Source organism: Filicampus tigris, chromosome 19 (genome assembly GCF_054856515.1).
Source record: "Filicampus tigris isolate MCC_2025a chromosome 19, RoL_Ftig_1.0, whole genome shotgun sequence".
Classification (NCBI taxonomy): domain Eukaryota; kingdom Metazoa; phylum Chordata; class Actinopteri; order Syngnathiformes; family Syngnathidae; genus Filicampus; species Filicampus tigris.
Genome location: NC_141235.1, coordinates 586108 through 601030, shown reverse-complemented (window position 1 = coordinate 601030; position 14923 = coordinate 586108). Strand labels below are relative to the sequence as shown.

General features: G+C 52.4%; 1 protein-coding gene across 2 annotated transcripts in view; it reads right to left on the bottom strand.

Moving 5' to 3' along the window:
* LOC147128719 (glutamate receptor ionotropic, delta-1-like) overlaps positions 1-12066 on the bottom strand; it is a 56501-nt gene extending 44435 nt beyond the window's left edge. For both annotated transcript variants that reach the window (XM_086016121.1, XM_086016122.1), the window contains exons 1-2: positions 11614-12066; positions 8500-8655 (exon numbers count right to left, since the gene is read on the bottom strand). In XM_086016121.1, the coding sequence (XP_085872247.1) occupies positions 8500-8655; positions 11614-11731 (274 nt within the window). In that variant the 5' untranslated portion in view covers positions 11732-12066. The remainder of the gene's footprint in view (positions 1-8499; positions 8656-11613) is intronic.
* Between the last annotated feature and the right edge of the window lie 2857 nt (positions 12067-14923).

The window sequence follows — 14923 nt, the reverse complement described above, 5'->3', positions numbered from 1 at the left end:
ATATTTCTCATTGTTCACATGACTACTACTTTTCTTGTATTATGAGCAATGTATAAAATGAACCAATTCGCCGAGATACGAAACATGAATAGAAATGGCTTCAATCATTTCTAAAATATCAACGTAAACAAAAGGTCATTCAAGATGACGGCGGGCCATACTTTGAACTTTCAACAAAACCAACCGACAACCCAAGCGTCACTTTTTCGTCAGTGCGATTTTGTGGCGTTTGACCATGATGACTCCCTCGCTCGATTATTCATTCCGCCGCCGCGTGTGCAAAATGAATCAGGACTCGTTGAAAAATGCAAGTGACACAAAAGACAATAAAAGCCTCAAGTGTGCATTATTGAAAGGCGAGACGCTTTTAGCCGCGGCCGGCCGCAGACGTGTCGATAAACAGCCATAAATAAGTCAGCCGGTAAACAGCGGCTTAGCGTATGTCTCGAGTCGTCGCCACGACGGCATCAAAAGCGCAACACCCAACCAAGGCACGGATGGCGAACATTCTTTGCACTTGCCGCAACTTGTTGGAAGGCGCCTGTGGCAATTTCCATCCAGATGGTCCGTACGACCTCCAGATATTTTTTATTTTGCTTCATTTCGCCTTTTCTTTTTAACTTGCATCACATTTCACAAAATTACAAATCATCTTTCCCATTGAAATGTACGGGAAGGCCATTGATCCTTTCCAGCCTAAGCCTCAAAAACAATCTTAATGTTGGTGTTGTATTTTGTTTATAAATGTGCGAGTGTTTTATAAAACGCACACTAGTCAAATAATTGAATGGAATGAAACCAATTCAATCGTTTGACTTTGCTTCAACGGCAATTGTGCTGCATTTTCTGCCGCGCGCACCTCGGCCAACGGGGGGCAGTACAAAACTGACAGGGACACGCACGCAGGTGAACGAAGGAAGAAAAGAAAGAAGGAAACGAGCAAGCGCTTGCGAACTTAGGAAGGAAAGGCAGGAAGCAAGGAGGCGAGGAATGGCGGAGAGGATAGAAGGTAGGACACATGGAAGGAAGGATGGAACAAGGGTGCTAGAAAAAGATGGAGGCAAGGCTCCACGAGTGGCAAGGAAGAAACAAAGGAAGGCGAGAAGGAAGGAGTTGAGTCCGTTTCATTTCTCCCCGGACTCCTCCTCAGCCGCGCACGTGAGAGGCCATTGCGGCTGCACCCTGGAGATTCGCCGAGGGGCCGGTGGGGCCGGCGGGGCCGATGGGGCGGGGTGGGCCGCGCAAGCCGGCGGATCGTGGCGGCGACGGCGCGCCGCTTTCTCGCCGGCCGCGATCTGCCGCAGCAGACCGGCCGCCCGAGGGCCTCGTGAATATTTCATGGCCGGCGTGCCGACAGAAACAAGAAGAGCAAGAAGACGAGCGACGCCGAGATGACCCAGCAAAAGAAGAACACCAATAAGACGAGGAGGAGGCGGCCGCGTCCCAAAGTGAAGACAATCATCAAGAAGAACAAGCGGCCTCCAACACATTCCAGTGAAATCTTCAGCACACGCAAGCCACCTTTTGCCGAGTCGTGGTTTTTTTGACGTATTCGACACGTGACGCCCTCGCATGTGAGAAAGGAGAGCCGCCATTGGCTTGAAGGCTAAACACGACCGGCAGAGTCCCGCGGGAGCTGCTGTCGACCACACTCGCACCTAGACACTCGCGCGCGCGCGCGCTGATGTCGCACGGCGGGCCCCGCCTCTTAAAGGAAGGCAAACGCGGGCACGCGACAAGACGTCGAGGGCGTTCTCGACATTGGCTGGCCAAGGAAATTGCCGCGAGCCGTTGACACTTGCGGCCGGTCGCAGGCGGACGGCGCTTTTCTCGGCCGCGCGCGACTCAACGAGGATGCAAGCGCAGACGTCGCGCGTGTGTGCGCGCGCTGTATCAAGTGGCGGTTGGCTGCTGTGGCGGTGGCCTCCAGCCTCCTCCAATCACAGCAGAGTGCGGTGACGCTGCCCATTAGCGTCGAGAGACTTTGCCGATGTCAGCAGAAAATCACGCGCACGCAATGTCCCGAGTTGTACCCTTGAGCGCTTGATTAGCAGATGACAGACGATCTCAGCTCAGCCACGCGGCAGCTAGCGTGCTCAAGCAGCAGTTAGCATTGCAGCCTGCCGTCGTCTCGCTCTTTTTTTTTTTAATTTCCTGCAACTCGCTGTTGTTTGCATTCTCAATTGTTGCTATTTGTATCAACTCGCCTGTTAGAGTCAGCCAGAAGGGGGACGTGGCCCCCTTTTAGCAACGCTGATAACAATTAATCATGTTTAGAAACCAAAAAAAGCTCCACCCTCCAGCTCCCCTGGTCTCATTTCCATGGCGACATCACCATGGCAACAGGCTAAACAGCGCTGCACGGCACGGCTACGACAATATTCATGAGTCACCCGGGCTTCCTTTGCTTTGTCGGTGGCTCGTCGCCGCGTCTTCTTGGTCTTCTTAACGTGAACTCGGTGACCTTGCGGAGGACGCAAAGGCCGGTTTGGCGCTGGCGCTTTGCAAGGCCAGACCACGCGGCCGCTGGGAATATTTGCAAAGTGGGAGGTCAAAGGTCAAGGAGCGAGTTGATGCAACGTGTCCCCCCCCCCCCCAAAGATGAGCGGGACTTCAAAGGCGTTGGCGTGTCGGCGTCATTCTGGGGGACTTGGATGGTGAATGGAGGGAGGGAGCTGCCCCCCTGCGCACGCTGGCCAACAAACACTTTGAAAACGAGTCCAATGGACGGGACGATACAAAAAGGACGGGCAAAAGAATTGACTTGGGTTCAAAGTTGGACATGCGCACTGGCTCCTCTACAATGCAAGAGAGAGGGCCAAGGTGGGGCCGAACATGCTGTCGCGTTAGCTTCAAGTTTTCCCAAAGTACAATATTGTCCGCCGGGTTTTTTCATCATTCAAGGACAACATCGTCTTTTGGGTGCGACACAGGAAGGGATGCAAGTCCTTTTCGTTCAATTCAAAGGGCAAAGACGATTTGGATGAGGGAATCAAAGCGCAAAGCATGGCGAGGCGCCGCTGCGCACCTTTTTTGTCTTTGCGTGCCTGCGTGACCGGCCGCCTGCCTGCCTTCCTTCCTTCCTTCCTTCCTGCCGGCCGCATTCGCGCGTCGCCGCCGACACGGCGTGACCGATCGCTCCGGACATTCCGCTAATGACTCGCCGGGGCTTGTCGCTTGCGCCGGGCCGGGGGAGGCAGCATGCGCGCCGGGGACGGCAACGGCGCTCATCCCGGCCCGGCCCGGCTCCTGGACGAGAACGGGGGTCGCGTTACCTCGAGGACAAAACGCTTCCTTGTCTTGGCAGGGATCCACCGCGCGCTGACCCACATCATGCAGAACTCGCGCGCACGCACGCACGCACGCCGTGTCTCATCCACACGCTCGCTCACACTCCGGCCAAATTCGCACGCATACCGGCACACAGGCAGAGACACGCTCACATACTCTCTTCCAAACACGCGCACACACAAAAAGCCACGCACACAGGCAGCTTTGGCCAAAGACTCACAATAGCAATTTCATTTCTATACGTGTGCGAGCATGATGCAAGGGTTCATGCTGTGATATGATATGATGATGATGCCGCCGCCGCTGCTGCTGCTTTGTTCCCACGCATGGAAAGAGCAACACACTGAAGAGTCAGTGTGGGCGTTTCCACGCGCGCGCGCGCTTGTACATTGTGGCAATTGTTGATGATTCCCATCCGAATCATGTGATGTCTTCAGTTGTCACGTGAAGCCAAACGTCCCATTGAGACAAAGGACAAAAAGGCCACAGGAGGGCCTACAATTGATGTTGTAGCGCCGCTTTGTTCCTCAGGGGGGCGACCAACAGCGAAGGGGAAAATTGGCGCACATTTGCCCAGGAAATCGCAGAGTACATCAAATAGGCTTCAAAAGTAAAAAAAAAAAATAATAGTAAAAATGAATGAATACATGAACAAAGCGCACAGCACTACTACGACCTCGGAAATGGATCCTACTTCGTCTCGCACAGTGGTTCTCACTTTTCTCAAATTCTAATTAGAGCCGATGGAGCGGGATCTTTTCAGGCCGATTGCAATATTTGGCCGAATAACATTTGGACAACCAAAAGTCATTTATCTGATGGTCTTCACGCCACATTTGACAGTTTGACAAGACTTTGCTTTTCAGTCTTGAACTTTACAAGTAAACGGAGCGAAAAGCAGCACACGCGTGTCTGATGGTGAAATGTAAAATGTAGAGCAAGCTGAATTTGGAGCTGACGATATTGTCAAGGCGCTCGCCGGCTCCGTTGGGGACGGTCAAGGAATTTTTGTCAACTCCGTTTGCGCCGGAGGATCGCCGCGGAGACGTTGAAGTTGGGGCCATTCGCCGCACGCCAGGGAATTCGCAATTTGCCGATTTCCACTTTGCTCGTCTGCAAAATGGAGAGCCGATCAATGTGTACACACGTTCGCTGACTGAAAATCATCTCTTCTTGGGCCCGCGTGAGCAACGTATAGTGACGACCACAACAAGCTAGACGGCAGAAGATCCACTAAGACCAGATCGGCGCCATCACTTCACCATTTTCATCACTTTTGAGACATTTTCATTCGGTGCTGTGCCAAGAGACTGTCCAATGTCAACTAGGCGCCAAACCACACATTTATGACAACGCCAATACACACGCACACACTCATGCACATGATCCCTTGACTTTTTGCTTTGTCGATCACACGCATTTCCACAGACTCACAAGTTGCGCAGCTGCGTGTGTGTGCGTGCGTATGTGCCAGAAGCACTTTTTTCATTCCATAGTGTCACAATCTGAGAGCTAGCATCGCATGCTAACTAGCTGCTAGCTGCCAGGGTGCAAGCTCGGGCAAAACGCGCAGGCGGAAAAAAACAACAAACACAAACACACTTAACATGTCGTGTCTTTTATCCACTCGATTGTTTCTAGTTGAGCAGTAAACGGCAACGACAGCGTCTCACCCGGCTGTTTATGAGCTGGCTACGGAGGTTTATTTGCGCGTGGTGACTCAGCGAACGACGTTGGCGTGACGGCGCGGCGGCGGCGGCGACGTTTTGTCGCGAGCTAACGAGGCGGCAGCCAAAGCTTCTTCATAATTCATCAATGGCGCATCAAAGATACATGAGGCCTTATTAGTCGGGCACGCCATCTTTCATTCAATATTTCTTCAGGAAGTCGCGTCGCGTTGTGTTGAGGACATACTGTCAGAGCACAAGTACAAACGCAAACGCGGCTCGGGCTTGTTTGGGCACAACGTGACATTTCGGGAGCAGCGACCGTGTGTGCGTGCGTGCGTGCGTCCAAGCGAAGACGTGCGCTCGCAGATGAATCGACAGGTGTCTCGCACACGGGCCGAGTGCAGACGGCTTTGTTTCCCAGCGGTTGTCGTGTCAATCGCAAAGGAGCTAGCTTGCGCGCGGGTCCCTTGAGAGCGTACGAGCATGAAGACTGGCCAAGCTGAGGAGCCAAAGCGGCAAAATGAAAATTTCCCCACTGTGGGATCAATAAAGGCATTCTTATCTTATCTTAAAAGGCAAAAATGATTTGCGGTGAAGCTCCGACACTCCAAAGCAACGAGGGGCGGTCGCATCATCGCGCCACCTGCGTGTTACGCTCGTGCGCCGCCGGGTTGGCCTCGCTGAAGACCAGAAATGAGCAATCTATTTGTTTTAATGAATGGCCAATCTTTTCTTTTGTTTTTCGTTTGACCAAAAATAGGCCCGGAAAAATCCATACATGCTGTTCCCTCGTAGGTAGGCCCTTTTCTCAATCATAGCGTCTAAGATGGTGTCTTTTTGCGTCTCCCAATCTCCATCTCCGGGAGTTTGACAAGCACGACACCACAAAAGGCGACGCGCGATGCAAGAGCGCGTCGACGGCAGTTCAGGTGCGGCTTCCGAGTCGAAAGGGCTTCCGAGCCGCGCGTCAACGCAAACGAGCGCCGCGGGCAAACTCGGCGAGGAAAGTGGGACGCGCGCGCGCGCGGCGGCGGCGTCTTATCCGGTGGAGATCTCAGACCTGCCGAGATTATCGCCTTTGATTGCGCCACCTCAAAGTTGACGAGTCACGCGGCGCCAGCGAAAGCGGGTCAGGTGACGTCCTCCATCGCCTCCTTGCAGTCACGCACAATCTCGCCAAGCAAAGTCCGTCGGCAAGATGACACTTTGTTTGGAAAGGATTTTGCACGCGCGCTAGCTCCGTGAAGTCATCACATGGCCACTATTTGGGGAGATCCATTTCAAAAGCATCATCTTTTTTTTTTCCCCCAGGCACAACAATGAGGATTTTCTTACACGAGCTCTTGGCAGATGACCGGCTGCTCACTGCACACCAGGTGGACGTTAGCGTGATGGAGTCGGCCACCCGCCGTCAAAAATCTTGGCAATTTAGCGCCGTCCGTCCGTCTCCAGAGCGACTTCCGACTGCCGTTCGTAGGCGGCAAGAAATCTGCAATTTGCCCAAAATGTCTGACTTTCTGTTCCATTTCGGGCGTTGCTCCCGGAGAACTTTTCATCGAAGCTGTTATGACGAACACCCAATTTCATGTGGATCACTTAAATTGGTTCTATTTTCTTTCCAACTTTCTATTCCGGGATTTTTCCATTTCAACCCAAATGGCAAAGCTCCTGCTTGATTTCAAGCATGAGTCCTTTTTGCTTTTTCAACATTTTCCCAAATTTTTCTTTCTACCTTTGCGGTCCGGGAATGTCTGCTTTAAAGCAACATGTCCGACTTTCTGTTCAAGTTTGTTGAATTGTGAAAGTGAGAAAATTGATTTGAGCGGCCCCCCCCAAAGGAAGTCAGACAGTCACCAAAGCTCACACGAGCGCGAGCATGGCTACATTTCATCCCCGCTCGTCTGCCTCGGCCGCTTTGCGAGCTGCGGCGACCGGACCGGAAGTCGACGCGTGCCGGATGAAGCTAACGTGCTAACGTGCTAACTGAGGCCACGTTCGTCCGCCGGCCATCTATCACGCTTTGCTCCCGCTGGCCGCGCCGGGAATAACAAACGTGAGTCGTTAAGTCTCTTGGGGACGCGCACGTGCGACAAACTTTGCCAACGCTGCAAAAGCCAGAAAAACAAAGGGAGCATCAGCAGCATCATCGGCAGCTCCATTATGACTCGTTTTTAGTCGCTTCAAATCCAGGCGCTCGCCTTTAAGACATTCTCCGGCGTTCGGTCCATTGTTTTTTTGTTTACCTGCCGTGACATCCACTGGCGCCCGATTCATTGTTTGTCTCCAATTGTTGATCAGATTGGCCACAATTGTTTGTTTCAGCACGACGGTGGTGAGGAAAGAAAAAATAAAAGCGAGAGAGAGAGCACACTGACAATGGCAGTGAAAAAACAAACAAAAAAAAAACGATACAAGCACAGGAAGGAGAAGAAAGATTTGCTTTTTGCTCTAATTGGACATGATGAGGCCCAGTCGCACGGATCGCCGTCCGACCGTCAGCCTCGTTTGTCCGACTATTAACGAGCACTTTTAGCAAACAAGGCGGCTAATTGGAAAGTGGGGGTGTGCGGCGTGGGTGGGGCCGGAACATTAGGGGGGGGGGGGGGGAGGGGGGTACCAGTGGATCTGGTCTTTGCGCACGCACGCTTCCAAATCATATTTGATGCTCTTCACGTGGCTTGCGTCACACATCATACAGAAAAATTCTCATTCTGATCAAGTCAAGTGTCGTGTGCTGTTGACACCAACAAAATAATAAATGGACCTCATGAAGTTTGGGGTCGACGCCACAGTCGCTAAGCTTGAAGCATGTGTTTGTGGCTGTCACCATGGCAACATCAGCATCAGCATCAGCAGCATCATACAATCCGGCATCACCTTGTATCAGCAGAATCACAAGCAGTAGCGGAACCAAGAGCAAATGCAGAGCTAGAAGCAAAAGCACACAAGTAGAATGAGTCTGGGGGGGCAGCTGAGCATGAGCAATGAAACGGGAAACCGGGCTGCCTCTGATTCAATGAGGCCAAAAGGGATCGAGGCGGGAATTTAGGAGACGGGCAACCGACCCACGCACAGCACGGCGACTGCATGAGTGAAATGCAAATCCAGGCAAAAGGCCCAAAGATTCTTCAATCGGGGGGGGGCTGAGGGACGCGGGCCAAACGGCCAACGGAGGGATGAGGAAAGAAATTGGGATCTCACATTCACCTGCGCTAACTCACGTCAGTGTCTCGAGAACGACTCGATAACTCGGATTTTCCCTCCTCGGCTTGAAGCGCAGCTTGAAGCAGAAGCAAAACTAGAAGCGGAACCAAAGCAAAGCAGCAACCAGCGCTACAAGCAAAAGTCATGTTAAAACTGAAAAAAAATTAAAAAAGGGTATGGTAGAAGACCAGAGCTTGACCCAGAACCAAAGCTATAAGCCCAACTGGAACCAGCATCAAAGCTGACCTCCGAGCAAAGCTGAACGCAGAACCAAAGCCAAGCTAACGTTAGCGCCGCAAACCGAACCGTCCAGCAAAAGAAGCTTGCCGCTTACCTTCTTGTACGGCCTGGAAAGGGTTGTTGGGTTCGATGAGTTTGATGGAGTGCGTGATCTTCTCGCTCTGAAGCACGTCTTCGCTCAGGCTGAGGTCCGACACGGCCAGCTGGAACACTTCGTCGTCTCGGGCGGAGTTCTCCTCAAAGATTGCGCCTGGACCACATGGAGGAGCGCGTCAGAAGCCCAAAATGCACAACAACAACAACAACAACACTTAACTGAAGCAGAGCGGGACAGGATTTAGCATCCCAAATGTCAAATTCGTTTTCTGCAAAGCTTTACGGCCGTCTCCAGGTGACCATTTTCACAAAACGGCTGACGGCAAACTCTGCCCGACTTAAGAATGGGAAATGTTTCCAAATGGCCTTTGGGTCAATGAGTGCTCATGACTAAAAAAAAAACGTTGGCATCTCAGGTGCGATGATACCAACATCCTAAATCCAATACGATTACGCTACGACTTTTGTCCTCTTTTTACTCCAAGTTCGAAGCAGAACCAAGGCTGAACTACAACCAGAGCCAAAATCGGGAGCAGAACCAAAGCTAAAGAAGAAGCCGAGCTAAAAGCTAAAACGCAGCGCTAGAAGCGGAAGTAAAAGCCAAGCTCAAAGGGTACCTACAAGCAGAACTAGAAGCTAAGCTACTACCGGATCAGTATCAGTACCTGCGGACGTTTAGAAAAAGTCACAAGCTGATTTTGACAAAGTAAGGAGTAGAAAGTACCGATAAACGTTTTCAAGTATTGGGAGTAAAAGTTAAAGGTCATCGTATGAATATTCAAGTAAGGCACAGGTGCCTGAAAATGGAGAGGAACAAATTTGTATTTGTTGTTTGCTGAGCGGCGATTGCGTGTTGCTCGCGTCGCTCGCGTCGCGCGTCGCTCTCCACTGGGACCGGGCGCCTCGTCGCCGTCTTGGGCTGGGAACCACGTCAAGCTGAGAAGCGGCGGGAGGCCACAGATGCTCCGGGGGGCAGGAAGAGGTTGGGGGCGGGCGCTTCTTCGCTGGCGTAGGCCGCGGCGGGAAGCGGCGCTGTCACATCCCATCCACGAATGCCAGTCGCCGCCAGTCGCCGGGGTGGGCGGGCGGGCGGCCGGGCGGGCCGCGGCTTGCCTCAAGCGCGCCCGTCAAGCCGGCGGGTCACGGCAAGTTCCAGCCTCCTTCTTCTGGGCTTCTCGTCGTCACGCCGGCGGCGCTTCGTTTTTTCGCTCTCTGCTTGCGCTTGGGTTTCCGCCTCGCCGTCCGCTTCCGGCTCGGCTTCTGGAGTTGCTGCAGTCCGCTCGCCCGGCCGGGCCCGCTAAGCGCCGGATTGTTCGACGAGCGCGCAGGCTGCAAACGCGTCTGACAATTTTCTTGTGAGCCTTCTGCTGGTTCTTCATCCCATCTTGACAACATGGTGTTGTCGCTACTTTGGTCGATGGCGCGGACGTTGCGCCGACAAGAACCGGCGGCCCAAATGTGTCTCATCAGTCGTTTGGCCGCGCCGCGTTGACGCCATTGATCAACTGTCATCGTCCATCGACCGGCCGCAAAGGACGGCGCGTCATCTTCGCATCGGTCGGCCGAGACCGGCGCGTAATCATCCGCACTCCCTCAACGCGCCGGCCGCCATCTTGTCCAAATACTTCGGGCAACCACAGAATTTGCACCTCGGACAACTTGCGTTGTGTGCGAGCGCCATTCACGAGTGAGTGCGAGGCACTCGAGGGTTGCGTGCGGCCGTTTCAGTGGCACGTGTGACGCCATGACAGCATGTCAGCGCTGCCAAACGCCAAATCACATCAAGTCACTCTCGATGGGCTCGTCTTCTCCATCCCCTCAGCTCCACCAAACCGGATTCCTGCATGTGTGTGTGCGTGCGTGTGTGTCGTCATCACGCTTCCGGTCCGAGCCCCGCCCCCCCTTTCAAGCGCGTTTGATGACAAAGTGTGGCCGAGCAGCTCGCCAGGCGCCAACAGTGGCCGTTTGTCCTCTTTGTCATGAGTGGCTTAAGATGAGGCGCACGTCCTGCTCAAAGTTGCGCCTCGCTCGCTCGCTCGCTCGTGGGCGGCCGAGAGAGAGAGAGAGAGAAACATTGGCGAAGGAAGCGCTCCGTTGTTTGACCTCGTGTGCTCTGCGAGCCACCGCCGACCAATCCGGAGCGTACGCCGCCGCCGGCCCCGACGATTGTATTCAAACTATTCTGACAAATACAATTTATCGAATAAGTTACTTGAGTCAAAGCGACGGAGCGCTTGCGAAGGCCCGCTTGCGAAGGCCCGCCCGTGCGGACGACCGCTCCTTTTTGTGGCCCGCCATTGACGCGGTGACCGGTGCGGGGCGCACTGGGGCTGCCTGTTGCCAAGTTAGTCACCGCGATGATTACGATGATGAGCGTTGTCGTCATCTTGACGAATTGCGGTTTCACCAATCAAGAGGTGGCGGTGACCACGACAACAATAAACAGCCACGCGTCTGCAGCACCCGGCGTCATCGCGTGACTTTTCTCATCTTTGCCATACAAACAAATATTTCACTCACGAGCCGCCTCGTCTATTTGGTGCCTCGCTGCGACGCGGCGTTTACACATTTACGACGTCAAATCCGATGTCGGTCGACACGGTGCACCTGGTTGTCGTGTCTGCAGTGTGGCAAATTATGACTCACCCTTGACCTTAGCAGGTTACATTTCAGTTTTCCACATCTAACGTAGCATTGTTCACGCTGACTTGACGTACTTGCTTGATGTCTCGTGCGGCGTGTTTCTGTCACATTTGCGGTTCAGACATCTGCAGCGTAGCAGACGGACTACATGAGATTTGACGCCCAAATCAGCACGTCGACATCGCATTTTCCGGTCGATACGGCAAACGTAGCATGTGTACGTCCGGTTTCATGTTGCGACATCAAGTGTGTCACCATGTCATCCGCCCGCCGCTTCCTGCAACACTTTGAATGAAGCCGAGCGGCCAATGAATGAATGACTGAGCAACAGCTTGTCTTGCTCGTCACGCGCCAACGAGGGAGGGGGTGAGCTATACCCCATCGGCCGCCCCCCAGCACCACCGGGCAGCGTCGGGACCGTACCGCATGACCCCCCCCCAAATGAGAACAATAAGGGGGGCTGCCTTACCGATGTGAATGATGGAGTCGCCGCGTAGCGTCGCTCCGTGGAGCAGCAACAAGCACGCACGCAGCGCAAGCAGCATGCGGAGATCCATGGCCGCGTGCGCACACGCACGCACGCGCATGCACGCACGCACGCACGCACGCCGACACCAGCCGCCGCCGACGCCGCCGCCGCGTCCTCAGTGCGCAAAAAGAACAACAAGAACAAGAAAGAACCAAACAACAAAAAGGGGGAACGCAGGCAAGAAAAAGGAAAGCAATCCAAAGCGGGGCTGCACAAAGCAGGAGGGGCAAAAAAAACAACAAGAAAAAGAAGATGAAGAGCAACAAGAAGAAAAAGAAGAAGCTTCCGGACTGCGGAGGACGAAAAGCAGCTGAGCCACCAGGATGAGGAGGAAGAGGAGGAAGAGGAGGAGGAGGAGGAGGAGGAGGCAAGAGGGTTGCTCCACACGCTGTGCCTCTCGCTACAATGACGAGAGAGAGAGCGAGAGAGAGCGAGAGAGCGAGAGAGAGAGAGAGAAGGGGCTCTCTCATACATACAGTACACTCAATAATCCTCTCTCTCTCTCTCTCTCTCTCCCTCCCTTCTCTCTCGCTGACTTTGGGCAAGGGTAGGTCCAGGATTGGTCGCCAGCCATTGTGCAGACACACAATGGAGCAAGGGGCCAAACGTTGCATAGAGACGGTTGCTTAGAGTTGGGAGGTTCCGCAGGGTTCCATTCGGGGCCCAGTCGGGGCCCAGTCGCTCAATGTTTGTGTCTGGATGTGACCCGCGATTGGCTGTGGACCAATCCGTCGCTTGTCCATACGGGCCCTGTGAATGGTCGGCGACCGCTCCTTTTGTGTTGTGTGACTGGCGACAGGGGCTGACAGGGGCCGAGTAAGCGTCGAGGTCACTTCAGATTTATTTGGCTTCTAATCACAGCTGCAATGTCCCAAAACCCAAAAATATATACAACAGGAATGTGCAACTTTGATGATGAGGGTACTTCAAGTGGTGGTTACCATGAAAACAACAAACTGCATCATCAGCATCAAAGTGGAGCTGACGTCACCACCTGACCTTTGGCATTTTCGTCAGACATGAACCCTAAGCCCACACGCTATCTTCTTATGAAAGAACTTGACAGCAACACGCTCGTGCGCTGTTGGCTATTGGCTACTGGTGGAGTGTTACTCCCTCTTCTGGACACGGCCTGTCATTACACACTGCACCACAATTCATCGCCGCTGCTCTTTTGCTTCGGTTGGTTTTCGAATTGCCGTCTGTGTTTCAGTAGTATGCGTTACTAGTAGTATTCACACAAACTTTCTGCACAACTCGGTTCACAACTTAATCCAAATATGACGTCTCAAGTTTTCGTACAATATCAAACAAAGAACTCAATTGCACAATTGTCAAGATGCGTGCAAGAGCAACTCAAAGGAGCATTCAAAGGTCGTCAAGTTATGAGGTCATGACGTCACGTTCCACAAAGTCAGAATGTCAAGGACGACTCCAGGATTTTCTTTTTCTCCCGGTGCTAAAGGGGAGCTTGACCGATGCATAGTGGGCTGAGAAAAGCATTTATAAATAGATATTTTGGAATATCAAATAAAATGCTGGAGGAGCTGAACTGGGGCTACACGGATTTCAGACGGGCCGACAGCCAGTGACATTTACACACACACCAAAAAAAAAGCAATGACACTAATCGTACCACATCAACTTGATGGCTTCTGCTGCCCTCTGCTGGTCACACACCCCAAACAAACAAACAAACAAACAAACAGGCGCGCATACAAATTGACCTGCGTCACAGTCGCAGGCGCACACATTTTATCTTAAATCGCGAATGCATACGTTTAAAAGCGTCAATGTAATGCTGTGTTCGTTCCAACGCTTACCAAATTACCAAAGTGGAGGAGCGGCTGGCGCTCACTCACCATTTGTTTGTTTGTTGGGACGATCGAGGAGGTGACGAGAGGCGGCTTGTGGCTGGCGGACGACTTCCCCACTTGACCAGAGAAAATAAAAACATGTTGATACTTCCGAGCGTCGACATGGTGCAGAAAAGTCCAACTCGTGCGTTGTAAAGCTTCATAAAAACTGCTGCCGCGCTCTGGCCACACACGTCACACTTGAGGCGGCCATTTTGTGACCCTTGCAAAGAGGGCAGAGCGCTAATTGCAGCAGCCGCACCTGATCACTGGGAGGGGAGGGGGGGGGGGGGGGGAGAGGGGAGGGGGAGAGGGGAGGGGAGGGGGGGGAGGGGGGGTCACACGATGGGCAAGAAGCGAAATACAGTAATTACTTGTTCTTTGCAGAGCAGTTTTGAGTTTCAATGGCTTCATTTAAAGAGCAATAACTTTCACATTTCGTGGAGCATTTTTGCAGGTTAATGCAAGAAGGGTTTTAGTAAAGAATAAAAATGTGTCAGTATAGCAACTGGTTTCCTTTTTCTTATACTCAACATTCTTAAGTTCTTCAATTCACATTGCATATAGCAGCAAACTGTATTATCTTGTATAAATGCAAAGCTAACTTGATCTTTTAAAAAAAATGAAAAATAGGCCTACTGGAATGGAATTGTGAGAACATTTAATGTGCAGACCTCAAAAGACGAATCAAAAGTCGCGACTCTATTGTGAACGCAATTAACACAACGAAGCCAATAGAAGCAACAAACAACATTACATGACAATAACATTAGCACGTCTTAGTTTGCCAACCGCCACGAAACTCTCAAATAAGAAGAATGTGTACGGGCATGGCATATGGTCATTCATTTCTGGTTCTGGTTCAGTTTTGCGAGTAGATTTTCTCTCCAGAGTCCAGACACATCTTCATTTGCTTGCTCTTTTGCTCTTCAAAGTTGGATGTGTTCCGCTTGAAGGAGGTTCCAAGCCAGACATCTGTGAAAAGTGGACGCCATCGTCCAAGCACCGCTGTTAGACACCTTAGCCGTGTCACTCTTAGCTTAGTTTAGCAATTAGCATGGTGTCACTCTTAGCTTTGTGAGAACAACGCTCGTCAGAAGTGTAACTTCTAGAGGCGATGATGACCGACTCACGAGCGAGTCTGCAACGCGTTTAGCCGCAGCAGTAGCCAGCGGCCGACGCTCGTCGCTAGCAGCTGCAACGTGGTGACGAGCGCAAAAAGCTATTCAAGCCTCGACCTCTCATTGGCGCGTACGTCCGGCCCGGCCCAGCAAAGCTTTCTGGGGCAGCTGATTCTCACTTTGGCCTTTCAATGGGTTTTTTGCCGGGCCGGGCTCAAGATGCTCATTTTGACTCGCAAACTGTGACGTGAAAACCGCTTCTTTTGAGACTTG